General features: G+C 23.0%; 2 protein-coding genes across 3 annotated transcripts in view; one reads left to right on the top strand and one right to left on the bottom strand.

Moving 5' to 3' along the window:
• LOC117170754 (thioredoxin domain-containing protein 11) overlaps nucleotides 1–10,586 on the bottom strand; it is a 57,746-nt gene extending 47,160 nt beyond the window's left edge. Inside the window, exons 1-2 of the mRNA XM_033357788.1 lie at nucleotides 9,984–10,586; nucleotides 4,881–5,091 (exon numbers count right to left, since the gene is read on the bottom strand). Coding sequence (XP_033213679.1) covers nucleotides 4,881–5,091; nucleotides 9,984–10,159 — 387 coding nt within the window. The 5' untranslated portion in view covers nucleotides 10,160–10,586. The remainder of the gene's footprint in view (nucleotides 1–4,880; nucleotides 5,092–9,983) is intronic.
• Nucleotides 10,587–14,615: 4,029 nt separating this feature from the next.
• LOC117172019 (phosphatidylinositol N-acetylglucosaminyltransferase subunit Q) overlaps nucleotides 14,616–27,364 on the top strand; it is a 16,856-nt gene continuing 4,107 nt past the window's right edge. The window contains exons 1-2 of one of the 2 annotated variants that reach the window (XM_033359741.1): nucleotides 14,616–15,588; nucleotides 25,865–26,145. In XM_033359741.1, coding sequence (XP_033215632.1) covers nucleotides 14,806–15,588; nucleotides 25,865–26,145 — 1,064 coding nt within the window. In that variant the 5' untranslated portion in view covers nucleotides 14,616–14,805. The remainder of the gene's footprint in view (nucleotides 15,589–25,864; nucleotides 26,146–27,364) is intronic. The other variant, XM_033359742.1, reaches the window with a different exon arrangement.

Genomic DNA, 27,364 nt, shown 5'->3' with positions numbered 1-27,364 from the left:
CTGCACCATATATCTAGTCGGGAGTGGTGCTGACTGAAAACAGATGATTTGGAGCGATTCGCGCGCCATCTGTTGGTCATTCTCAGGACTTATTGAACTACCCTCGTATTTTCCAGGCTTTCAATCAAATAACCGTTTGTTATACTTTTAAAAGATGAAAAATTAATTTTTTTTATTGGTCAACAATTTCAAAAGAAGGTTGAATCATAAATTAATAAATCTTTGGAAATATTTTTACATTTATCTTTGTAAAGTATTTGAAATCCTTGAAATTTTGTATAGCTTTGTGACATTTTAAACATTTTTTGAAATTTTTTTGAATTCCTTGAAATCTTTTGAAGTATTTTAAATCTTTGTGAAATCTTGAAATTGCTATAAAATATTTGTAAAATCGTTTGAAATCTTTGCAAATTTTTACAAAATCTGTGAATTCTTTGAAATCGTTGTAAAATCTTTATTTAATCATTGTTTGTGAAAACTTTTGTGTTGGTTTGAAATCATTGAAACTGCTTGAAATATTTTCAACTTTCTTGAAACCTTTTGAGATTGTCTAAAACCTTTGATTTATTTATTTGAAATCACTGGAATATTTGAAACTTTTGTGAAACATTTTGAAATTTTCTAAAATGTGTTAACTCGTATTCGTTTTAAATCATTAAAATATTTGAGAAATCTTTGTGAAATCTTTTGAAAAAATTGCAATCGTTGCTAACTCTTTAAAATTTTCTGTAATCATAGAAATCTGGTTTACTACACCCTTTTTAAAATCTTTGAAAACTGCTAAAGATACCTGAAATCGTTTAAAATCTTTACGTTGTTTTGAAATTTTTGAAATCGTTGAATTTGAAATCTTAATGAAAATTTTCAAATATTTGTGAAATCTTCTGTGTTCATTTGAAATCATTAAAATATTTGCAATCTTTGTGAAATCTTTTTAAATCTTTATAAATTTTGGTAAAATATTTGAAATCCTGGAAATCTTCGTAATTTGCTTTAAAAAATTTTGAAATCTTTATGAAATACTTCTTTAATTTTGGTTTATAAAAATTTTATGAAATCTCTGAAATATTTGTAAACTCTTTATGAAATCATTAAAATATTTGAAATCTTTGTAAAATATTTTTAAATTTGTGTAAAATCATTGAAATCTGGGAAATCTTTGTGAAATGCTTTGAAACATTTTGAAATCTTTATGAAATACTTCTTTAATCTTCGTTTATGAAATTTTTATGAAATGTTTGAAATATTTGTGAAATATTTTTAAATCTTTTAACATTTTTATAAGATCTTTGAAATCCTGAAAAACTTTGTAAACTGCTTTAGAACATTTTGAAATCTTTATTAAATACTTTTTTAATCTTTTTTCTGAAAGCTTTTGTGTTCGTTTTAAATCTCAAATTTATTAGAAGCTTTTGATATTGTTTAAAATCTTGAAAATTTGGTATATCCTTTTTGAAACGTTTAAAATTCTTGAAATCTTCTGAAATCCTTATAAATTCTTTGAAATATTTGTGAAATCTTTTGTATTCGTTTGAGATAATTAAAATATTTGAATTCTCTATGAAATTCTCTGAAATCTCTTGAAATGTTGGTAAATTATTTGAAATCTTTGTGAAATCTTTTTAAATTTTGGTAAAATCTTTGAAATCCTGGAAATCTTTCTAAAATGTTTTGAAACATTTTGAAATCTTAACTTAAATATTAACTTCTTTAATCTTCGTTTATGAAATATTTATGAAATTTCATGTAATCTTTGTGAAATCATTTAAATATTTGAAATCTTTGTGAAATATTTTGAAATTTCTTAAAATTTTGATAAAATCTTTGAAATCTTTGTAAAATGAATTTAAAAATATTTAAATCTTTATGAAATATTTCTTTATTCCTGAAAGCTTTTGTGTTCGTTTAAATTCGTAAATTTATTAAAATCTTTCGAAATTCTTGAAATCTTCTGAAATCTTTATAATTTTTTGTTAATATTTGTGAAATATTTTGTATTCGTTTGAGATAATTAAAATATTTGATATTGTTGTGAAATCTTTAAAAAAAATTTGTAAACTATTGAAAATCTTTCAAATATTCTGAAATCTTAGAAATCTAGTTTTACTCCCTTTTTAAAATCTTCTAAAAATATTTGAAGTCGTTTGAAATCTTTAAAATGTTTTGGAATCTTTGAAATCTGGTGTACTGTACACTTTTTGAAATCAATGAATTTCGAACTTTTTACTAAATTTTTATGAAATCTTTTAAATATTTTCGAAATATTTGTAAAATCTTTGAAAATGTTGGTAAAATTTTTGAAATCCTGAAAATCGTTGTGAAATGGTTTGAAACATTTTCAAATCTTTATCAAATCTTTTAAATATTTGTGAAATCTTCCTTTAATCTTTGCTTATGAAATCTTCTAAATTTTTTTCAAATCATTTAAAATCTTTGACATCTAGTGTACTGTACCCTTTTCAAAATATTTAAAATCCTTGAAATTTTTTGAAAGCTTTAAAATCTTTGTGAAATATTCGAATCCTTGAATCCCTTTTAATTCTTTGAAATCTTCGAACTCTTTTTGAAATGTTCAAAATAATTAAAAATATTATAGACTTTGAAATATTTTGGAATTTTTATAACTTTAGAATTATTTCATTAACCTTTTGAAATCTATTGTATACTCAAAAACCGAGTTGTCAACCCTTCGTAAACTGTTTTTAAATAAAAATAATAATGTAAATTCAAGGTTCTTGTGAGAAATTCAAATATATATATATTTTTTTAATAAAAAAATAATTTTCTACCAAAAATACAAGTTTCCAACAAAATACATGCATTTTTAACGAAATAGTTGAATTTTTAATTGAAAAAGATAAATATTCAACCAAATATTTAAATAATGCAATAGTTAAATTTTTAGTTTAAAAAAATAATTATCAACTTAACTGATGAATTTTTAACTAAAATAATTAATTTTGGACGGAAATAGTTGAATTTTAAATTAAACAGATGAGTTTTCAAATAAGATAATGAATCTTAAACTAAATTAATTAAATTTTTAACAACAAAATTAATTTTTACTAAAAAGAAAAAAAATCAATTTTCAACCAAACCTGAAATAATTAAGTTTTGAGTTACAACAATTTATGTTCAATCAAAAATAAGTATTTTCAACTAAAAAGATCATTATTCAACCAAAAATTCAACAATTAAATGTTTAGCAAATAAATGAATGTTTAACCAAAGAGATGAAATTTTTACTAAAATTATTGAATATTCAAATGGAATAATAGTTTTCAGAATTTTTTAAAGTTTTTCAGAATAGTTAGTTTTCAGTTTAAAAAGAATAATAATTTTCACCCGAAAAAGAAGCAATTTTTCAACAAAATAGGTCAATTTTCGACGACAAAATTCCTTTTCATCCAAAGAAAAAAAACCAGCTTTAAATCAAATAGCTCTCTTTTCAATAAAATAAATGAATTTTTAATTAAAATAATAAATATTCAATAAAAAATAATATTTGTTAATAAAAGAGTTTAATTTTCAAACAAGGAATTTTATTTCCAACCTGAAAGATGAATTTTCAATTAAAAATATAAATATTTAACTGTAATACTTAATTTTTTTTACCTAAAAGGACCATTTTTAAGCAAGGAGGCAAATTTAAAACTTTAATTTAATTATTTAATTAAACTTTTAAAAAAATTAGCAGTATTATACCCATAATTGAGTTTATAAAATATAAATTAAACTTAAAAATGACTTTTATAGAAAAAGATTATATTCTCAAAACATAGATTTTTTAACAAAATATGCAAAATTGTTAACAAAGTACATACATTTTCAAACAATTCTTTTAATTTTTAAATGAGAAATATCAATTTTCAATAAAATAGATCAATTTTTATCCAAAAAACATAAATTTTCAACAAAAAATATAATAGTTCAATTTTCCGTTAAAAATCTAATTCTTAATAAAGAAAAAAACGATTTTTCAGCTAAATAGTTAAATTTTGTACTAGCTGGTACTAGAATAGTGAAATTTTTATTTTTAAAAATGTCTTTTGACAAATTTCTTACATTTTAAAAAAGAGATGAATTTTCAATTAAAATTATTAATCTTCAAATAACAACAAAATTAATTAAACATTAAATTAATTAAGTAAAAAAGATCAAATTACAAGGAACAATATAAGAAAATTTTCTCTTATAATTCAAAAATATTTCCTCTTTGAAATACTACTTCTACTCTAAAAACTACCTGAAATTCTTTTTTTTTCTTCTTAAATTTGAAAGAAGGAACTTTAAAATTGTGACGAATTTTGAATTGGGAGAGGAATTTTTTTTTTATTCCTTTCAGCTAAAAAAAATTTCACAGAAAAAAATAAGTAAAAGGTTTTCCTTATAATGAAAAAAAAAAACATTTCTTTCTCTAATAAAGTATAGATGAAGGTGTGCAAAATCAGATTCAAGGAACTTTACACTCTTTAAATAATATGATAAGTTCTCTTTTTAATTAATAAAAAACCGGTAACAACTGCTAGCTAATTTAAACAAAAATAAGTACTCTAAAACAATAATATATTGTAATTTAATTAGAGTAAACTGATATAATCTGAAAAAACTAAGATCCATAAACTGCAAATAAGTAAATAAATTTCGTAACATAATAAACTAAAATAAAAACAAATAAACACAAAATAAATAATAAAGGCCTGCTACTGTATATAAAGTAGAAATCACTTTTATACATTAATCTGGATTATTAAAATAATGAAATTTGAATTTTACTGCGATCAGAAGTAATTTACCGGTTTTTATATTAAATTCCCGTTTTTTTTCCTGGAGCTGATAAGCAAATAAAAAAATAAAAAAAGGTTCGAGCAATTACATACCTGGGAATGATAGTACTGCGACACGATTTCAAACTCTACCCTGAGAGCTTGGCTTTCAGCATCCCAGGGTGCATAATACATTATGAAACTAAAATCAGAATCCATTATTCTCTCCACCATTGCACTCAAGTGGCCTTTATAAAAATCTGCCACAATCGAACTCGTGTTGAAAAACGGTCGAGCAGGTGGTGGTTTTGATATTTTTGGAGGCCTGAAATTATTACAAATAAATCCCTTTTTAAATTTATTCAATATTTGTACCTCTGATTTAAAAAAAAAATCCCCCCACCCCTAATACAATTTAAATTAAGCAGTTTTATATATTTTTTAAACAGGATTGCTACAAAATACCAATTTTGAAATTCTCCAACTTTTCTTTGTTATAAATATTTCCTTCAGGTACATTTTTAGTCACCCAAATTAAATTTTAACCAAAAAGATCAATTTTAAACTAAAAAAAAATTATTTTCAATTTTCAATTAATGAAGACAAATTTTCAACCTAAAATATAACATTTATTTTTAACCTCAAGAACGTTTTCTACCAAATAATTGACTTTTCAATTAAAGAAGATAACTTTTCAACCAAACAGCGTAGTCCGATTTTAGTTTAAAAAATTAAATACAAAAAAGATTTTCAACGATATAGTTAAATTTTTAACAAAAAAAATGAATTTTTAAATATAATAATAAATCCACAATCGCAAGAATAATTAATTTTCCACCAAATAGTTGACTGTTTAACTAAAGAATAAAATTCAACCAAACAAGGTGTAATTATATTTCCAGGTTAAAAACAATAATTTCAAAAAAAAATCATTTTTACATTTACAAATACATTTTTAACAAACAAAAAATGAATTTTCAACTATAAATGTAAATATTCAATTAAAAAATAATAATTTTGAACCAAACAGTTGAACGTTCAACCAAAAAGATGAATTTTCAATCATCTAAGAAAGATGAATTTTTAACAAAAATTGGAAGTTATATTTTCAGTTAAAAAAATTAATTTTGAAAAAAAAACAAATTACATAGTTACATTAAAAAAATAAGTAATTTTTAACAAAATGCATAAGTTTTAAACCAAATAGTTCAATTTTCAACTAAACGAGATCAATTTTTAACCTACTGCGGTGTATTTCAATTTAAAGTTAAAAAAAAATGTTATGAAAAATCTTTTTTTCCATAATACAGTTAAATTTTTAACCAGAGATGACTTGTCAATCATAAAGATTAATTTTTTTACAAAAAATAACGAAGTTTTAACAAAATACATACAGTTTCAACTAAAAATGGAATACTTCATTTCTTCGATAAAAAATTATTTTCAACCAATTAAAAACGAATTTTTAACAAAATAGTTAATTTTTTAGCACAAAAAAAAAAGAATTTTCGTCAAAGAAGAAAAGAACTTTCAAAATAATAGTTAAATTCTTAACAAAAGAAGTGAATTTTCAACAAAAATGGTTAATTTTCTACCAAAAAAAGGAGAATTTTTAACAAAAAATGGAATATTTATATTTTCAGATAAAAAATTAGTTTTTAATACAAAAGAGAAAAATTTTCAACATTTTCAATTATCAACCAAAAATGGAATTGTTATAAATCCAGTAATAACATTTTTTAACCAATTAAAATTAATTTTTAACCAAATGCATGAGGTTTCTATCAAATAGTTGAACTTTCAATTAAATTAAACTAAATTAAAAAGCGTTTAAAAACTAAAAAAAAATTAATTAATTAAACTAAAACTAAAAGACGAATTATTGACCAAAAACTGTTTCGTTAAATTTTTACTTTAAACAATAATTTCTAATCGAAATGAAAAAGAATTTTCAACAATATTTTCAAACACAAAGATTAATTTTCTATAAAAATTATGAATTTTCAACAAAATGCATAAATTCTCAATTAATAATGAAACAGTTATATGTTCAGTTAAAAAAAATTAATTTTTAACCACAAGTGGAATGGTTAACTTCTTAGATAGAAAATGTTTTTCAATCAAAAATGAATATTCAAAAAAATCGTTCATTTTCTAACCCCTCAAAAAAGAAGAATTTTCAATATAGTTCAATCTTTAACCAAAAAGGATGAATGCTTTGACCAAATACTGTGTAGATAAAATTTAGTTTTAAAAAATCAACTAAAAATAAAAGAATTTGCAAAACAATAGTTCAATTTTCTACACCAAATTACGAATTTTCAATAAACAAACAGAATAGTCATATTTTCAGTTAAAAACCAATTCATTTTTATCTCCAAAAAGCCAAACTTTCAACAAAAAAAAATGAATTTTCAACTAAAAATGGAATAGTTATAAGTTCAGTTTAAAAAAATCAATTTTTAATCAAAGAAAAACGAATTTTCAACCAAAATTAATTTTCAACAAAATGCATGAATTTTAGACTAAAAAATATCCATTTTCATCCCAAAACGAAATAGTTATGTTTTTAGTTTAAAAATGTTTATTTTAACTAATTCAAACAAATTTTCAACCAAATGTATTAGGTTTCTACCAAATAGTTAAATTTTCAACTAAAGAAGATAAATTTTTAACTAAAGATGATTTTTTAACCAAAAACGCAATAATTAAATTTCCAGTTAAAAAAATATATATAATTTTTAACAACAAAAAAAAAAAGAATTTTCAACAATATAGTTAAATTTTTAACTACAGAAATGAATTTTACAACTAAATGCATGAATTTTCAACCAAAAAATATCAATTTTCAACCAAAAATGAAATAGTAAACTTTTCAGTCAGTAAGTTAATTTTCAACGAAGTAAAAACAAAATTTCAATAAAAAAGTTTCATTTAAACTAAAAAAAAGCATTTTGAATTAAAATAATGAATCATCAATAAAAAAAAAATACAAAGTAGTTCCACTTTTAACTAAGTACCTAAATTTTCAAAGAAAAATGTAATAGAAGATATTTCATGCAGAACATATTCTAATCTGAAAACAAACTGTTTAATGTTTAAGTTTTCAAACAAACAAAAGATTAAGTTTCTACGATAACATATTCAATTTTAAACTAAAAACTCGTATTTTCTACAAAACAGTTGCATTTTCAAACTAAATATATGAATCGTCAACAAAAAAGTAAATACTTGATTAAAAAGTTGAACTTTTAACCCTGAAGGTGAAATTTCAACACAGCAGTTAAATTTTCGACTAATAAATGAATTTTAAATAAAAATTAAATATTTTTATTTTCTGTTAAAAAATTAATTTTTAAACAACAAAAAAAGATCAAATTTTAAACTGAAAATGGAATAGTTATAAGTTCAGTAAAAAAAAAAAACAATTTTTAACCAAAGAAAAACGAATTTTCAAAGAAATTAGTTGAATTTTCAACAACAAGAATTGTTTTTCAACAAAATACATGAATTTTTGACAAAAAATATCAATTTTTATCCAAAAATGGAAGTTAAATTTTTAGTTCAAAATTTATTATTAACTAATTCAAACGAATTTTTAACAAAATGAATGAGGTTTCTACTAAACAGTTGAATTTTTAACTAAAGAAAATTATTTTTGAAGCAAAAACGGATGAATTAAGTTTTCTGCTAAAAAATTAATTTTTACAGAACAAAAAAGAATTTTCAACAATATATCTACATGTTTAACGACATAAATGAATTTTCAACTAAAAATGGAATAGTTATATGTTTATTACAAAAAAATCAACCAAAGAAAAATTATTTTTCAACAAAAAAAAAATTAATTTTCAATAAAATACATGAATTTTCGACTAAAAGAGCCATTTTCCATCCAAAAATGCAAAGGTTAAATTTTCAAACAAAAAGTTATTTTTAACCATTTAAAAATAAATGCTCAACAAATTGCATGAGTTTTTTTGCCAAATAGTTCAATGTTCAACTTAAGAAGATGAATTTTTAACTGAAGATGATGTTTTTAACCAAAAACTGAATAATTAAATTTCCAGTTAAAAACTTAATTTTTAACCAAATAAAAAGGAATTAAAAAAAAAAATTACGAACCAAAAATGGAATAGTTATATGTTCTGTAAACGAAATTAATTTTTAACAAACAAAAAAAAACAATTTTCAACAAAATAGTTTAATTTCTTTACAGCAGTAATTTTCAAAAAATACATGAATTTTCGATTAAAAAATATCCATTTTCATCCAAAAACAGAATAGTTAACTTTTTTAGTTACAAAAATTAAATTTTAACCAATTAAAACGAATTTTCAACCAAAAGAAACGGGTTTTTTTTATCAAATAGCTGAAGATGAGATTTTAAACAAATGCGGAATAGTTAAATTCATAGGCAACAAAATTAATTTTTATCAAAAACAAAAGAATTTTCAACAATATATAGATTTTTTTAACTAAAAATGGAGAAAGTATGTTTAGCATAAAAAAAATATTTTAACAAAATACATGAATTTTCGACTAAAAGAAACCCATTTTCATCCAAAAATGGAACAGTTAGATTTTCAGATAAAAAAATTAATTTTTAACCGAAGAAAAAAAAAGCATTTTGAACAATATAGTTAAATTTTTGACTGAAAAAAGTGTTTTTAATTAAAATACTGAATCAAATAAAAAAAATTAATTTTTATAAAGTAGTTTCACTTTCAACTAAGCAGTTGAGTTTTCAACGAAAAATGTAATAGAAGATATTTCAAGCAGAAATTATTTTAATATAAAAACATAAACTATTTAATGTTTGAGTTTTCAACAAAGCATTCACATTATTTATTTCAGAAATTGTGAGGAAAATTGAAGTCCGCGCAAAAAAAAATCGCCAATTTCCGTTTTCAGACAAGAAAAATTTGAACGGCGATAAAAAAATTCGGGTGTCTGGTCACCTTATCAAAACAGAATGTGAAACGTGGCAAAAGGTACTGCCAATCATTCAAAAAGTCACAGCTCGACAATTGTATAAATCTAATACCAGTTAAGAGCTCACAAAAAAAAAAGTTTCATTCTTCCAAGTGCAATAAATAGTTCTTGTAAAACAATAATAAACACAAAGACAAAAAACGTGCAAAATTGAAATAAAAGTAGGAAAAAAATTAATTTGGTAAAGTTTAAAATATAACCTTAAAAATTTGAATAACTTACGAGCTCTGAAGCGCTACGAGGATTGTAAATATGATTCCAACAAAGAAAATAGAATTAGCATAGGAGAACATCTTGCTAGCTAGCCCTTGTTTCGACTCGTTGGCACTTCCTGAATCCAGAGAACTCGAATCCGAAGATTTTTCGGAGCTGGAGTCGCACTCAGTTGTCGCACCCATCTGTCAAACGAAAACGAAACGAAAAGCAAATCTTTGGTCATTGGGACCACATTGCTCCGAAATATTAAGTCTTTCACGACTGATTGTCAAAAAGTCGATTGCAATTTTGCAAACCATCAGCCGGGTGTTTTGCGCATAATATGTGCGTCAACTAACATTTTTGTGGAACGGAAACAGCTGATGTGATTGAGTTGCAATTGCAATGTTTCCAATTTTAGTCAATAGCTTCGCTTTCGCTTCTAGTCACTTCTTTTTGGTATCCTTTTCCAGACTTGTCTTGTTTTTTTTTTTTTTTTAATTCAATTTCAAGTCCCAGTTTGAACGTTTCCCTATATGTTACTTAATTATTTCAAGAATTTTTAAATTACTCCTTATGTTTACAGAATGCAACTTGTTTGAAAATGCATTTATTGTGGTGCTCTTAAAAGTTCGTTAATGAGGAATTTAGCCGCTGAGGACTCTGTCGAACACAAGTACCTCTGCCCGCGAATTTTCAAATTATACATCTGAAATATTTTCACAATTTCACTTCAAACTCTGCCCCCTATTTCCTTTCTTATTTTTCTCAATAATTCCTCTTTCTACCCTTTTTTCTCATTTTTAAGGTTTCGTAGCTCCGCACAGAAACCATTATAGTTTCGGCCGGATGTCCGTCCGTCCATCTCTCGTACTTTTCCCAAGAAGGGGAAGTAAGGGAAAATCAGAGGTTGTAAAGTAGGAAAAGTAAGGGGAAATCAGGGGAGGTAATGTAGAGGAAACAAGGAAATATAAGAAGACTGGATTTTGGGGTAGTTAGGGGAATTGAGGTAGGTGTAGGGGAAATGCTGAGAATCTTGGGGAGTATGCGGGCAAGGAAGTGATGAGAGCGTAATGGAGGGAGAATTAGATCAAGTTGGGTGAAATAGGCACATAAGAAGGAATAAATTGCGGAATATTAGGTGAAGTGAGGGGAAATGAGGGGAAGCAGCGAAAGTGATGGGAAATAAGGGGGGTGTGGTGAGAGGAAATGAGAGGAGGAATATTAGGTAAAGTGTCAGGAAATCAGTATGGGGAAGTGAGGGGAAATGAGTGATTGAAAATATGTGAAATCAGGGAAAGTGATGGGAAATAAGGGATTGGGGTGAGAAGGAATGAGAGGAGGAATATTAGGTAAAGTGACGGGAAATGAGCATGGGAACGTTAGGGAAATGAGTGAAGGAAAATTATATGAAATCGGGGGAAGTGATGGAAAATTAGGGAGGTGGTGTGAGAGGAAATGAGAAAGGGAATATCTAGGTAAAGTAACGGGAAATAAGTGAGGGGAAATGAATAAAAGAAAATGAGATGGAATCAAGGGAAGTGATGAGAAATAAGGGGGTAGGGTGAGAGTAAATGAGAGGAGAAATATTAGGTAAATTGACGGGAAATGAGTATGGAGAAGTGGGGGAAATCAGTGAAAGAAAAAAAGATGAAATCAGGGGCAGTGATGGGAAATAAAAGGGATGAGAGGAGGGATATTAGGTGAAAAGAAAGTGTTTACAAATTTAATTAATGCTTGAAATTTCAAATATTTGTTTAAAAAAAAGCTTTTTTGGTAGGAAATTCCTCTACTTGGATGGAAGTTCAACTATTTCGTTAGAAATTCATTTTATTGGTAAATATTTAACCATATTGTTGAAAATTAACTTTTTGGTTGAAACTTCATATTTTCAAATTGATTGAGATTTTTTTTTCTCAAATGAAAAATCCTTTTTGGCTAAAAAGTAATCTAATTTGTTGGAAATTCGTATTTTTTTGTTAAAAGTTTAACTGTTTTTGATTGAAAATTTAAAAAAATTGTTGAAATATATCAACTGTTACATCTTTTGTTGAGAATTCCCCTTTTTTGGCTGAAAATTCAACTACTTGATTGAAAGTTGAACTGCTTTGTTATAAATTCCTTTTTTTGGTTGAAAATTCATATTTTCAGATGAAAATGTAACAATTTTGTTAAAAATTAATTTGCTTTCTAAAATAAAATTAATTTCAATGATAATTCAATTACCTTTAAAAAAATTCATTTTCTGAAGAATTGGTTAAAATTTAATTGAAACTTCATCTATGCTTTCTTAAGAATGAAATTTTCTGAACTGAACATTCAATTGTTTGGTTCAAATGTTAAAAATAAAACATTTTTCTCTTAATGTTAAAAATGTTAAGCGTTATAATTTAATTAATCTTTTTTTTTTATTAAAAATTCGACTGCTTGATTGGAATTAAAACTTATGCTTTGTTCAAAATTAATTCTTTGATGAAGATAAATTATTTTAGTTAAAAATTCATCTCTTTGGTTGAACATTTAACTTGTTTGTGGAAAATTAATTTTTTGTTGTTGAAAATTTGACTATTTTATTTTTTGTGTTGTATTTTTTAGTTGTAAACTCAACTATTTAGTTAAAACTTCATGTATTCTGTAAAAATGTCGTATTTTTTGTTAAAAAATTAAGACTTTGAGTTGAAAATTCATCATCTTGGTTAAAAATGGAACTATTTTGTTGAAATTTGAGTTCTTTTTTTAATGAAAGTCCATGTTTCTGACTTAAAAAAAAGTTTTAATTTTTCTTGTTGGTGAATATTAATCTTCTTGGTTGAAAATTCAAATATTTTTTATTGAGAATTTATTTCATTTGTTTTTTTATTTGTTGAATTAATATTTTTTTATTGAGAATTTATTTTATTTGCTTGAAAATTAAATTAATTGGTGAGAAAGTAAACTGCTTGGTTAAAAATTCATTATTTTTGTTCGATGATTCATTATTTTAGTTGTAAATTAATCTGTTTGGTTTAATATTAATTTTTTTGTTAATTAAAGTTAATATCTTTGGTTTGAAAATTCAACTATTTAGTTCTTTTTTATAATCTATGCTTTTAGTTGAAAATCGATTTTTTTCAGTGCAAACTTAATTTTTATAATTGAGAGTTGAACTATTGAAGTAATAATTTAACTTTTTCTTCCCAGGTTGGAAAGTTGATATTTTTTGTTCAAAGATCCACTATTTTGTTAAAAAATTAGGAACTTGGTTCAAAATTGGTCTTTTTTGCAAACTATTTGGTTAAAATTTTACTTTTTGGTTTTACATTGAAGATTTTATTTTTAAATTTATTTCTTTTGTAGGAAGTTTAACTTTTTTTAAATTAATTTTTAATATCTGTAAATTTTATTATTCCATTTTTTGTGACAATTTATATTTTTAACTGAAAATTCAATTATTTGCTTGAAAATTAATCTTATTTGATAGATAATTAATCGTTTTTGGTGAAAATGAAATTAATTACTTAAAAAGTAATAACTTTTTTTGTTAAAAGTTAACTTTTTGTTCGACGAATGATGAATTTAGTTAAAAAATCATTTTTTTCTCAAAAATTAATTTTTTTTACTGAGAATTGAACAATTTAACTAATAATTAAAGAGTTTCATTACATATTGGAAATTGATATTTTTGGATTCAAAATTCGTCTCTTTGGTTGAAGATTTATCATATTGTTTGAAAATGAAACAATTTGGTTAAAAATTTAATTTTGTTGTTGTTGAACATTATTTCATTTTATCTGCAAATTTTACTATTCAATTTTGGGTGAAAATTTATCTTTTTTAACAGATAATTATTCTCTTTGGCTGAAAATTAATTTTTTTAACTGAAAATTGAACAATTTTAGTTTTAGTTTAAAATTTATATTCTTGAGTTGAAAATTCAACTATTTGGTTCCAAATTAATGTATTTTATGGAAAAATCGTTTTTTTTTAGTAAAAAATTCATCTTCTTGGATGAAAACGTAATTATTTGGCTTAAAATTAATTTGTTTAGTTGAAAAATTATCCTTTTATTTGAAAAATCCTTTCTTTAGTAGAAAATTAAACTATTCTGTTGTAAATTATTACTTTTTATCTGTAAATTTAACTATTCAATTTTTTGTGAACATTTATCTTTTTTTAGGTGAAAATTCTACTTTTTGTTCTAAATTCAAATTTTTTATAGATAATTAATTTTTTTTCTCTCCAAATTAATTTTTTAAACTCAAAATTGAACTATTCCATTTTTAGTTGAAAATTCAACTATTTGGTTTCAGATGAATGTATTTGATCAAAAAGCATCTTTTTTGGTAAATATTCATTATTTTGGTAAAAAGTTAATCTATTGGTTTTGAAATTCAACTATTATTTGGTTAAAAATTAATTTATTTTGCTGAAAAGGTAATATAGTTTTACTCGAACAGATTGAATTTCGGCTGTACTTTCCTCTAAGTTGTAATACCTTTGCATTAAATATTTTTATTAGTAAAATTTTTTCGCACGTTGAAATATTGTGTATATACAATCATACTATAAAAAAAGTCCCAAAACACTTCCGAAATTTGTTAATTTGAAAATTGGCGCGCAAAAGTACTTGTGTTCGACAGCGCCCTCAACGGCAGACAACAAAGAGGTTAGTTTGCAGACACTTCCATCAAAGATATCTTTGCTTCTGTTTACTCTTTATTCGTGACCATGGACTCGAAAAGTAAAATATAATATTTTATACACTATTTTATTAATTGTAGCCATGTCATGACTTGTCGATTGAAACAAAAAGCGAAAAACAAAGAATAAATAATAGATTAAATGTGACAAAATTAAAAGAGGAATCGACATGAAAACACTCTTGGTTTTTGTTCCTTCAAGATTTGACAGCGAAGAACCGGGTCGAATGTTTGGCAAAATTGTCAACGATAAAGAAAACAGTGTCAGCAAGTTTTACATTATTGGCATACAAGATTTCCCACTGAAAATCAACAATGACATCCTCGGCTATTTTTCTGGCACCGACAAGGACAATTGGCAATTGTCCAAAAGTCATTCGAATTGGATAAATTTATATTTGAACCCCCTCGAGAGAGATACAAAAATCAGTTACGATTATTGCTTAGAAAATATTTTCATTGACAATCAAAAAGTTTCACTCGAAACTTGCCATGCGATGGTGATAATCTACGATCAACTATCACTTCTCAAGTCGGAGATTTTTGTCAATTTGACTTCTAAGGATCACTTTTCGGAATTAAAAGAGATATTGGGAAAGAAGGCGATTCAAGATGAAATTCAAAAGAAAACGTGGTTTAATATCGTGAATGAAGGTTTTCTAATAAATATCGCTCTGCTTTTTTTGTATCCTATAGTGTTTTTGTGCAGTGTAACAAATATGTTGTTGCCTATTTTGAAGTACTCTACACTTGGATTACATGTGAATGGATGGCTTGAGAATTTAAGGTGGATGCTAAATTCAATTATTGAGCGGAGGAGAATTACTATTAAAACAGGAAATCATATTTTGGCGACAATTGTGGATGTTCTTCTTGGAATTCTTATGTTGAGATTACTTTCTGCAAACATTGGCAATGTTGTTCCGTCTTCAATTTTATTGGACAATGCTGACGTAAGTTTTATTTTTATTTCAACAAGCCAGGGCCTAGAATGTTTCAAGATTAGTACATTTATTTTGGAACCTTCTAAATTCCTGATATTTCAAGTAGAAATACTGCATTTTTAACGATATTCATGAATTTTCAACCAAATAGTTTAATTTTCAACTAAAAAATATCAACTGGTAATCAAAAATGGAAGAATTGAATTTTTAATTGAAAAAATTCATTTTCAACAACATCAACGAACGAATCTTTGACAAAGTAGTTTAATTTTCGACAAGAGAGATGAATCTTCAATAAAAGAATGAATTCTCAACGAAAAATATAAGAGTTGATGTTTAAACTAAAAAATATTTTTATTTTAAATAAAAAACAATTGCATTAAACCAAAAAAAGACGAATTTTTTACAAGAAAAAAGAGGAATTTTTAACCAAAAAAGATTGTACAGTCAAGAAAGAAAAACATATCAACCAAATTATAGAATTCTAGTTAAATTTTCAATCCGAAAATATAAAATTTTAATTAAAAAGGTATTTAAATCCTAAAAAAATAGATTAATTTTCTACCAAAAAGTTGCAATTTTAACAAAAAAGATTAAACTTCTATCAAAATAGTTGAATTTTTTTACAAATATTTGAATGTTCCAGCCAAAAATATCAATGTTCTACAAAACAGGTAAAGTTTCGTTAAAAAAAATGACTACATTATTTCTTCAGACTACATGGATTTTCAACCAAGTAGCTTAATTTTTAACTAAAAATATCACATTTCAACAAAAAGTGGAATAGTTAAATTATCAGTTTAAAAAATTCATTTTCAAATGAAAAAAATAATATTTTTTACCAAAATAGTTCAATTTTCTAATTTCTAATTGTAATATATATAATAGTTGATATTTAAAATAAAAAATATTTCTATTTTAAATGAAAAAGAATTAAATTAAACCAAAAAGAAGGAATTTTCTCCCGAAAACAGGAATTTTCAAACAAAAAAGATGATACAGGCAAGAAAGAAAAGAATATTAACTAAATGATATAATTCTGGTTAATAAGTGGAATTTTTTAGAAAACAGTTAAATTTTTAATCCGAAAATATGAATTTTAAATTAAAAGGTTACTATAATTCTAAACCAATCAGTTGACATTTCTACAAAAAGACGAATTTTTAACAAAATATTTAGATCCTTAACAAAAGAGATTAATTTTCTAATAAACTGTTACAATTTTGAGAAAAAATGTTAAATTAATTAATTTCTAATATTTCACGTAACCATATTAAATTTTCAATCTAAAAACAAGAATATTCTACCAAATAGTTAAACTTTTGTCAAAAAAATATATAATATTTTAAGTGAAAATCTTGGTTTTTCAACCAAGTATATGGATTTTTAATTAAAAAGTTAAATTTTCAACTCAGATATTAATTTTTTTTTTAAATACGGCTTTTTCTTAAACTACATGAATTTTCATCCAAGTAGTTTACTTTTCAAATAAAAAATATCACATTTCAACAAAAATAAACGAATTTTCAACCAAAGAGATGTATCTTCAATTAGAAATTTTTTTTATCAAAGAACTACAAATTTTAGCCAGGCAATTTAATTTTCAACCAAAATAAATGTATTCATGACGAAAAATTTAATAGTTAATATATATATTTTTTAAATTTTAATTTTCAACCTGAAATTATGCATTTTTAACAAAATAATTGTTTCTTCGCTAAAAGTCGCATTAAATCAAAAAAGACGAATTTTTTACAAAAAAAAAGAGGAATTTTTAACCAAAAAGGATTGTACAGTCAAGAAAGAAAAACATATCAACCAAATTATAGAATTCTAGTTAAATTTTCAATCCGAAAACATAAAATTTTAATTAAAAAGGTATTTAAATCCTAAAAAAAATAGAATAATTTTCTACAAAACAGTTGAAAAAAAGACGAATTTTCAAAAAAAAAGGAATGTTATTTAAAACAGATTGTTCAGTCAAGAAAAAAAATCAATCAAATTATAGATAGTTAAATATAGCTGAATTTTTTACAAAAATATTAAATTTCAATCAAAATAGTTGAATTTTTATCCAAATTGTTTAATTTTCCAACCAAAAATATCAATTTTATATAAAACAGTTCAAGTTTCGTAAAAAAAATGAAATTTCTAAAATTTTAATAAGCAACATTGAATTTTCAACCAAGAAAATAAATTTTTAACTAAAAAAATATCACATTTCAATCAAAAGCAGAATAGTTAAATTATAAGTTTAAAATATTCATTTTCAAACAACAGAAAAAAAACAATTTTTAACCAGGCAGTTGAATTTTCACCAAAATGAATGTATTTACAACGAAAAATGTAATAGTTAATACTTAAACAGAAAAATATTTTAAATTTCAACCCGAAATTATAAATTTTTAACAAAAATTATGAATCTTTAACAAAATAATAAAATCTTTATCGAAATAGTTGACTTTTCAACTGAAAAATATCAGTTGTAAATCAAAAATGGAATAGTTCAATTTTAAATTAAGATAATTAATTTTCAACACAAAAAAAAACTAATTTTTAACCAAATAGTTCAATTTTAAACCAAACAGATGAATCGTCAATACAAAAAAGATCCTTTAACAAAATAGTTCAGTTTTCAATAAAAGAGATGAATCTTCAATAAAAAAAGTAATTCTCAGCGAAAAATATAATAGTTGATGTTTAAACTAAACAATATTTTTATTTTAAATAAAAAACAATTGCATTAAGCCAAGAAAAGACGAATTTTCCAGACAAAAAAAGGAATTTCTAATCAAAACAGATTGTTCAGTCAAGGAAAAAATCAATTAAATTATAGATAATTAAATATAGCTAAATTTTTTACAAAACAGTTGAATTTTCCATCTGAAAATATGAGTTTTTAATTAAAAAGGTAATTGTAAACCAAACAGTTGACATTTCTACAGAAATAGTTGAATTTTCAACCAAATAGGATTTTAATTTTTATCCAAAACAGTTACATGCATCCAAAAAAATTAATTTTCAACATAACAGTTAAATCCTCAACAAAAAGAGATTAGTTTTCTACGAAAAAGTTGCAAATTAACAAAAAAGATCAAATGTCTATCAAAATAGTTGAATTTCAATCCAAATTGTTTAATTTTTCAGCCAAAAACATGAATTTTCTACAAAACAGTTAAAGCTTTGTCAAAAAAAAATGAAATTTCTAAAATTTCAATTGGAAACATTGTTTTTCCAACAAGAAAATTAATTTTCTAGCAAAAAAACGACTTTTCGTCAGACTATTTGGATTTTAAACCAAGCAGATTAATTTGCAACTAAAAATATCATATTTTAACAAAAAGTGGGATAGTTAAATTATCAGTTTAAAAAATTCATTTTCAAAAAAAAACTAATAATTTTTAACAAAATGATGTTTAAATTTTAAATATTTGTATTTTATATAAAAAACAATTGCATTAAGCAATAAAAATCAATCGAATTATAGATAGTTAAATATAGCTGAATTTTTTACAAAATAGTTCAATTTTCTATCCGAAAATATGAGTTTTTAATTAAAAAGGTAATCTTAAACCAAACAGTTGACCTTTCTACAAAAATAATTGAATTTTCAGCCAAAAATGATTTTAATTTTGATCTAAAACAGTTAAATTCATTTTTAAAAAAACTAATGTTTAAAATAACAATTAAATCCTCAACAAAAAGAGATTAGTTTTCTGCGAAACAGTTTCAAATTAACAATAAAGATTAAATTTCTATCAAAATAATTGAATTTTCATCCAAATTGTTTAATTTTCCAGCCAAAAACTTAAATTTTATACAAAACAGTAAAGTTTCGTCAAAAAAATTTTATTTCTAAAATTTCAATTAGCGACATTGAATTTTCAATTAAGAAACAAACAAAAAGTGGAATAGTTAAATTATCAGGTTAAAAAATTTATTTTCGAACGAAAAAAAACAAACAATTTTTAACAAAATAGTTTAATTTTCTATCAAAGAGATGAATCTTAAAAAAAAGGAATCTTTAACAAAGTAGTTCAACTTTTAATCAAGTAGTTCGATTTTCCACCAAAAAAGATGAATACTCAACGAAAAATATAATAGTTGATATTTACACTAAACAATATTTTTATTTTAAATAAAAAAACAATTGAATTAAACCAAAAAAGATGAATTTTCAATAAAAAAAGAGGAATTTTTAAACAAAAAAGACTGTACAGTCAAAAAAGAAAAAAATATAAACTAAATTATAGAATTCTAGTTAATAAGTGGATTTTTTTACAAAACTGTTTAATTTTCAATCCGAAAATATAAAATTTTAATCAAAAAGATCATTTTAAACCAAACAGTTGACATTTCTCCAAAAATAGTTGAATTTATCCAAAAAGACAAATTTTCAACAAAATATTTAAATCCTCAAAAAAAAGATTAATTTGCAAAAAAACAGTTACAATTTGAACAAAAAATATTTAAAAAATTAATTTCTAACATTTCAAGTAATAGTATTGAATTTTCAAGCTAAAAACAATAATTTTCTACCAAACAGTTGAAGTTTCGCCAAACAAATTTCTAATATTTAAAGTAGCAATCTGGACTTTTCAACCAAATATATGGATTTTTAATTAAAGAGTTGATTTTTCAAGAGGTAAATTAATTTTCAACCAAAAAATACGGCTTTTCCTCAAACTACATGAGTTTTCAACCAAGTTTTATTTTAATTAAAAAATTATCACATTTCAACAAATAAAGGATAAGCTATTTTTTAAATAAAAAAAACTTATTTTCAACAAAATAATTGAGTAATAATTAACATTCAAAACGAAAAATATTTTAATTTTCAACACGAAATTATGAATTTTTAACAAAACAATTGGTTCTTCACTAAAAAGGATTACTTTTTAACAAAAATTATGAATCTTCAACAAAATAATAAAATTTTTATCAAAATAGTTTTTTTCAACAATAAAATATCAATTGTAAATAAAAAATTGAATAGCTAAATTTTCAATTAAAAAAATTCATTTTCAACGCAAAAAAAACTAATTTTTAACCAAATAGTTAAATTTTCAACCACATAGATCATTTTACAGCTAAAAACAATCAATTTAAAAAAATTATTTTTTAATGATGTAATTCAACTTATAAACAAGCATCTGAATTTTCAACCAAAAAATATTGGAATTTTAAACAAAAAGCAGTTGATGTAATTTACAAACTACGAATTTTCAACATCTGAGTTGAATTCTCAACAAAACGAAATTAATTTTCTACCAAATGGTTTAAATTTTAAAACAATTTAACAAAAAAAAAACGAATTTTTAACAAAATACTTATATTTTTAAACAAAGAGATCCATTTTCATGTAAAATGACGAATCTTCAACCAAAAAATGAATTTTTGACAAAGTAGTTTAACTTTCAAACAAAAGAGACAAATATTTAACAAAATATATGAATTTTTAACGAAAAATATAATAGTTCATAAGTAAAAAAAAATGTTTTTAGATCAATAACAGGTAAATTGGACAAAAAAAATAAATTTGTAAGAAAATAGTTGAATCTTTAATAAAAATAGATCAATTTTTGACAAAATTAATTAATTTTACGCTAAAAAGGATACATTTTCTACCAAAAATAGAATAGTTTAATTTTCATTCAAAAAATTAGTTCTCTACAAAAAAGTTATGTTTTCAACTAAAGATAGGGATCTTAAAATAAAATAATGAATCTCCAACAAAAGAAAATAATTTAGAAGAAATTGGTTCAACTTTGAACCAATTTTCAACAAACAATATTTTTAGTCTACATTGAAAACAGTTTAATTGAGCCAAAAAATACGAATTTTTAATAAAATACTTAAATTCTTAATGACAATACATTAAGTTATGATCAACTAGATCAATTTTCTATTTAAAAAAATTATTTTTTGACAAAATAAGTACATTTTTAAGTAAAGCGATGAATTTGAAACTAATGTGATAATTCTTCTACCAAAAAAATGAAATTTTAACAGAGAAGTTGAACTTTTATCCATGTAGTTAAAGTTCCAAACAAATAAGATTTTACAGTCAAAAAAAAATTTCAAAATAAATGGTTGAATTTTCAAGCAAAAAATATGAATTTTTAACCAAATAGTTGAATTTTCTAACCGAAAATATGAGTTTTTAATTAAAACTGTCATTTTAAACCAAACAGTTGACAGTTCTACAAAAATAAGTAGTTGAATTTTCAACCAAAGAGTATTTTAATTTTTAGTCCGAAATAATTGAATTCATCCAAAAATGACGAATTTATAAAAAAATAGTTAAATCCTCGAAAAAAAATATTAATTTTCTACCAAACAATTGCAGGTTTAACAAAAAAGATTAAAATTCTATCAAAATATTTGAATGTTTGTCCAATTTAATTAAAAAATTTAATTTTTATCCAAAATAGACGACTTTTCCTTTATCTACATAAATTTACAACCAGGTAGTTTAATTTTCAACTAAAAATTTTGCATTTCAAAAGAAAATGGAATAATTAAATTTTTAATTAAAAAACTTAATTCTCAACAAAAGTAAACAAATTGTTAACAAAATAGTTGTGTTTTTAACCAGATGGATGAATTTTCAATCAGAGAAATGAATCTACAATAAAAAAAAAATTTTAGTAAAGAAGTTCGAATTTTAACCAGACATAGTTGACTTTTCAGCTAAAATATATGTATTCACAACGAAAAATTTAATAGTTAATATTTAAACCGAAAAAGATTACAATTTTTAAACCGAAATTATGCATTTTCAACAAACTAATTGTTTTGTCACTATAAAATATTACCTTTTAACAAAAATGGTTGAATCTTCAACAAAACAATTAAATTTTTAACTACAAAATATCAATTGTGCATCAAAAATGGATGAATTTTTTTTAAACAATGATTTTTAACAAAATAATTACATTTTCAAGCAAAGCGATGAATTTGCAACTAAAGTGATCAATCTTTTAACAACAACAAAATTATAATAGAGTCGTTAAAGTTTTAGCTATATTTAGTTAAAGTTCCAACCAAAAGAGATTTTACAGTCAAAAAAGAAAACAAAATCAGGTAAATTGTTGAATTTTAAGTAAAAAATATGAATTTTTACCAAATAGTCTACTAAGTAGTTGAATTTTCAAACAACATGAAAATAATTTTTTTCAACTGTTTCGATAACAGGCCAAAATACTCTAAAAACACAGGAAATAAGGATATTTTTCCTAAAATTTCCAGTAAAACATTCAACAAAATAAAATAATTTGAAACCACATAGTTAAATTTTCAACTCAAGTTTCAATTTTTTAGTTAAAAAATTTAATTTCTAACAAAAAAACAAACGAATGTTCGAAAAAGTATTTAAAATTTGAACAAAGTGGTTCAATTTTTAACCAAGTATTAAGAATTTCAATAAAAAATATTGAACTTTTAATCGCAAATAGTTTTTTTCGCAAATGTTCAAAAATCATGCCAAAGAGTTCAAAAAGATTTAACAAAAATTTTAAATATTTACAAAATTTTATATAAGATTTCATAAAGACTTCAGGAAGTTGAAGATTTCATTAAGATTTCACACAATTTAAAAGATTTTAAAAAATGTCAAAGATTTGAAAATATTTCACAAATATTTGACAGATTTCATACAGATTTTACAAATATTTCACAAAGACTTCACAAATATTTCGAAATATTTCAAAAGTTTTCACAAAAATTTTGAAAAATTGCAGATTTCATAAAGATTTTAAAGGTTTAAAAAATTTCGAACTTTTTAAAGATTTCACTGATATTTCAAAAAGTATCTCAAAGATTCTGAAATATTTTTAAGACTTCGCTAATATTTAAAAAAATTTTACAAAAATTAAAGTAATATAACAGATTACAAATTTTATTTGAAAGATTTTATGAAGTTTTTGCAGCGATTTCTAAAGATTTCAAAAATGTTTAAAAAAACATTCCAAAGATTTCAAAAAGTTTTGAAAGGATTAAGCAAAGAATTCAAAATATTTTAAAGACTTCATAAAGATTTCATAAAGATTCCAAAATATTTTTAAGATTTCGCAAATGTTTCAAAAAACATCCCAAAGAGTTCAAAAAGATTTCCACAAATTTCAAAGATTTAAAAATATTGCTCAAATATTTGTCACAAAGATTTCACAAATAATTCGAAATATTTCATCAGTTTTCAGAAAGATTTCGAAAAATTGTAGATTTCATAAAGATTTTGAAGGTTTAAAAACTATAAATTTTTTTAAAATTTGACAGATATTTCATAAAATGTCACAATGATTCTGAAATATTTTTAAGATTTGGGAATTTTTTTTTTTAATTTCACAAAAATTAAAGTAATTTGACAGATTAAAAATTTTATTTGAAAGATTTTATGGAGTTTTTGCAACGATTTCTAAAGATTTCACAAATGTTTAAAAAAACATCCCAAAGATTTCAAAAAGTTTTCAAAAGATTACCGAAAGAATTCAAAATATTATAAAGACATCATAGAGATTTCATAAAGATTTCAAAATATTTTTAAGATTTCGCAAATATTTCAAAAAATATCACAAAGATTTCACAAAAATTAAAAAATATCATAGTTTTTTAAAAAATTGTTACAAATATTGAAAAGATTTCAAAAGATTTAATCAGTATTTGAAATATTTCATGAAGTTTTTGCAACGAGTTCTAAAGAATTCGCAAATCTTTAAAAAAAACATCCCAAAAAGTTCAAAAAGATTTCTCAAGGATTTCAAAATATTTTAAAGACATCACAAAGATTTCAAAATATTTCAAAAATTTGATATAAGATTTCACAAAGACTTCAAGAATTTAAATAAGATTTCATTAAGATTTCACATCATTTAAAAGATTTCAAAAAATTTCAAAGATTTAAAAATATTTCACAAATATTTGACAAATTTCGTAAAGATTTTTCAAAAACTTCACAAAGATTTCGAAATATTTCAAAAGTTTTCACAAAAATTACGGAAAAATGCAGATTTCGTCAAGATTTTAAAGATTTTAAAATTTTCAAAGATTTTAAAGATTGCACAAGATTTCATCAATATTTCACAGATATTAAAAAAAATATATCGCAAAGATTCTAAAATATCTGTAAAATTTCGCAAATATTTCAAAAAAATATCACAGATTAAAAAAATTGTACAAATATTTAAGAAGTTTTGAAAGATTCCAACAGATTTAATGAGTATTTAGAATTTTTCATGTAGTTTTTGCACCGATTTCTAAAGATTTCACAAAGTTTTCAAAAAACATCCCAAAGATTTTTCAAAGTTTTCAAAAGATTACGCAAAGAATTTAAAATATTTTAAAGGTATCATAAAGATTTCAAAAGATTTGATAAAGATTTCACAAAGATTCAAAAATATTTGTAAGATTTCGCAAATGTTTCAAAAAATATCAGAGATTTCACAAAAATTAAAAAATATCAAAGAATTAAAAAAAAAGTACAAATATTTAAAAGATTTTGAAAGATTTAATGAGTGTTTGCAACACTTCGTGAAGTTTTTGCAACGATTTCTAAAGAATTCGCAAATGTTTCAAAAAACATCCCAAAGGGTTCAAAAATATTTCTAAAAGATTTCACAAAGATTTCAAAATATTTTAAATATTTACCAAATTTTATATAAGGTTTCACAAAGACTTCAAGAAGTTGAAGAAGATTTCATTCAGATTTTACATAATTTAGAGATTTAAAAATATTTCACAAACATCTGACAGATTTCATAAAGATTTTACAAAAATTTCACAAAGATTTCACAAACATTTCGAAATATTTCAAAAGTTTTCACAAAGATTTCGAAAAATTTTAGATTTCATAAAGATTTTGAAGGTTTAGAAAATATAATTTTTTTTAAGATTTGACAGATATTTCATTAAATATCACAAAGATTCTGAAATTTTTTTAAGATTTCGCAAATCAAAAAAAAAAAAAAATGTCGCAAAAATGAAAGTAATATAAATGATTAAAATTTGTTTACAAATATTTAAAAATTTTCGAAAGGTTTTAAAAGATTTAAAGAGTGTTTGAAAGATTTCATGAAGTTTTTGCAACGATTTCTAAAAACTTTACAAATGTTACAAAAAAAAAACTCTCAAAGATTTCAAAAAGTTTTGAAAAGATTACGCAAATAATTCAAAATATTTTAAAGATATCACAAAAATTTCAAAAATTTAGTCATCGGGTTCCATTAATTCAGTTTTTCATTTGAAGAGGAAAAGGGAGGAATGGAAAATAATATTATTTCAATTTCAGAAAGTTGTAAAGTCATTGAAAGGACTTGTTAACTGGTTAATGGGATCGCCAGCCGGATTGAAATTGAATCATTCTTTTAACGCAGTGCTGGGAAAGTTCTTTCTCTATCACATTCACTTATGGTGGACTTTTCTTGTTGTTCTCAAACCTTTATTGGATTTTGCTTTCAAAGTTTTGTTGCTCTTTGGAGGTTTGGGTATTACCTTTCAAATATCGATAGCTGCTGATCTTTTGGCACTCGTCAGCTTTCATTCATACTGCATTTATGTTTATGCAGCAAGGTAATGTACTTTAGCGAGATTTATAAAATTATATTTATAAGATCAGGGTTTGCTAGAAGACCTGGAAAATCTAGAAAACCTGGAAAAGTAATGGAATTTTCTAAAAGTGAGAAATTATTTTTTTACTACATAATACAAATTATAAGATCGTAGGGTTGTTCCCTATTGAAATCTGATATACAAATCTTTGTAAAATCTTTTGAAATCCTTGGAATCTCTATGAGGTTTTAGAAATTGTTACGAATTCTTTGTGAAATTATTGAATTCTTTAAAATTCTAACGAAATCTTTCAAATCTTTAAAATTATTTTGAAATTTTTGTAAAATCATCAAAGAAAATGTTTAAGTTTTCAAATATTTTCAAAACTTTTAAATTATGTGAAATCTTAGTAAAATTTTCTTCAACTTCTTAAAGTCTTTGTGAAATCTTATATAAAAATTTTTGAAATATTAAAAATATTTTGAAATCTTTATGATACTTTGAATTCTTTAGAAATGAGTGTAAATACTTCATGAAATCTTTTAAAAACTCATTAAATCTTTTGAAATCTTTTAAAATATGTTACATATTTGTAAAAAAATTTAAATCTGATTTTTTTTAATTTTTGTGAAAGTTTTTCAAATATTTACGAAATCTTAAAAATATTTTAGAATTTTTTTGAAATCTTTGTGATATTTTTTTAAATATCTGTGAAATCCTTATGAAATATTTTGAAATCTATTAAAATCTTTGAGATTTTTAAAGTTTTTAAAATCTTGATGAAATCTGCAATTTTTCGAAATCTTTGTAAAAACTTTTGAAATGTTTCGAAGTCTTTGCAAAACCTTTATGAAATCTGTGAAGTTTTTTTAATTTTTCTGACATTTTTTCAAATATTTGCGAAATCTTAATAATATTTCAGAATCTTTGTGAAATCTTTGTGATATTTTTTGAAATATCTGGGAAATCCTCATGCAATCTTGTGAAATCTTTCAAATCTATTAAAATCTTATTATTAACAACTTGATGAAATCTCCAATTTTTCGAAATCTTTGTGGAAACTTTTGAAATATTCTGAAATATTTGTGAAATATTTTTAAATCTGAAATTTTTTTAAAATCTTTTAAATGATGTGAAATCTTAATCAAATCTTCTTTAAATTCTTGAAGTCTTTGTGAGATCTAATGTAAAATTTTTGAAGCATTTTGAGATCTTTGTGATATCTTTAAAATATTTTTAA

Source organism: Belonocnema kinseyi, chromosome 4 (genome assembly GCF_010883055.1).
Source record: "Belonocnema kinseyi isolate 2016_QV_RU_SX_M_011 chromosome 4, B_treatae_v1, whole genome shotgun sequence".
Classification (NCBI taxonomy): Eukaryota; Metazoa; Arthropoda; class Insecta; order Hymenoptera; family Cynipidae; genus Belonocnema; species Belonocnema kinseyi.
Note: the sequence above shows the minus strand (reverse complement) of the source record. Positions and strands in the feature narration are given on the sequence as shown.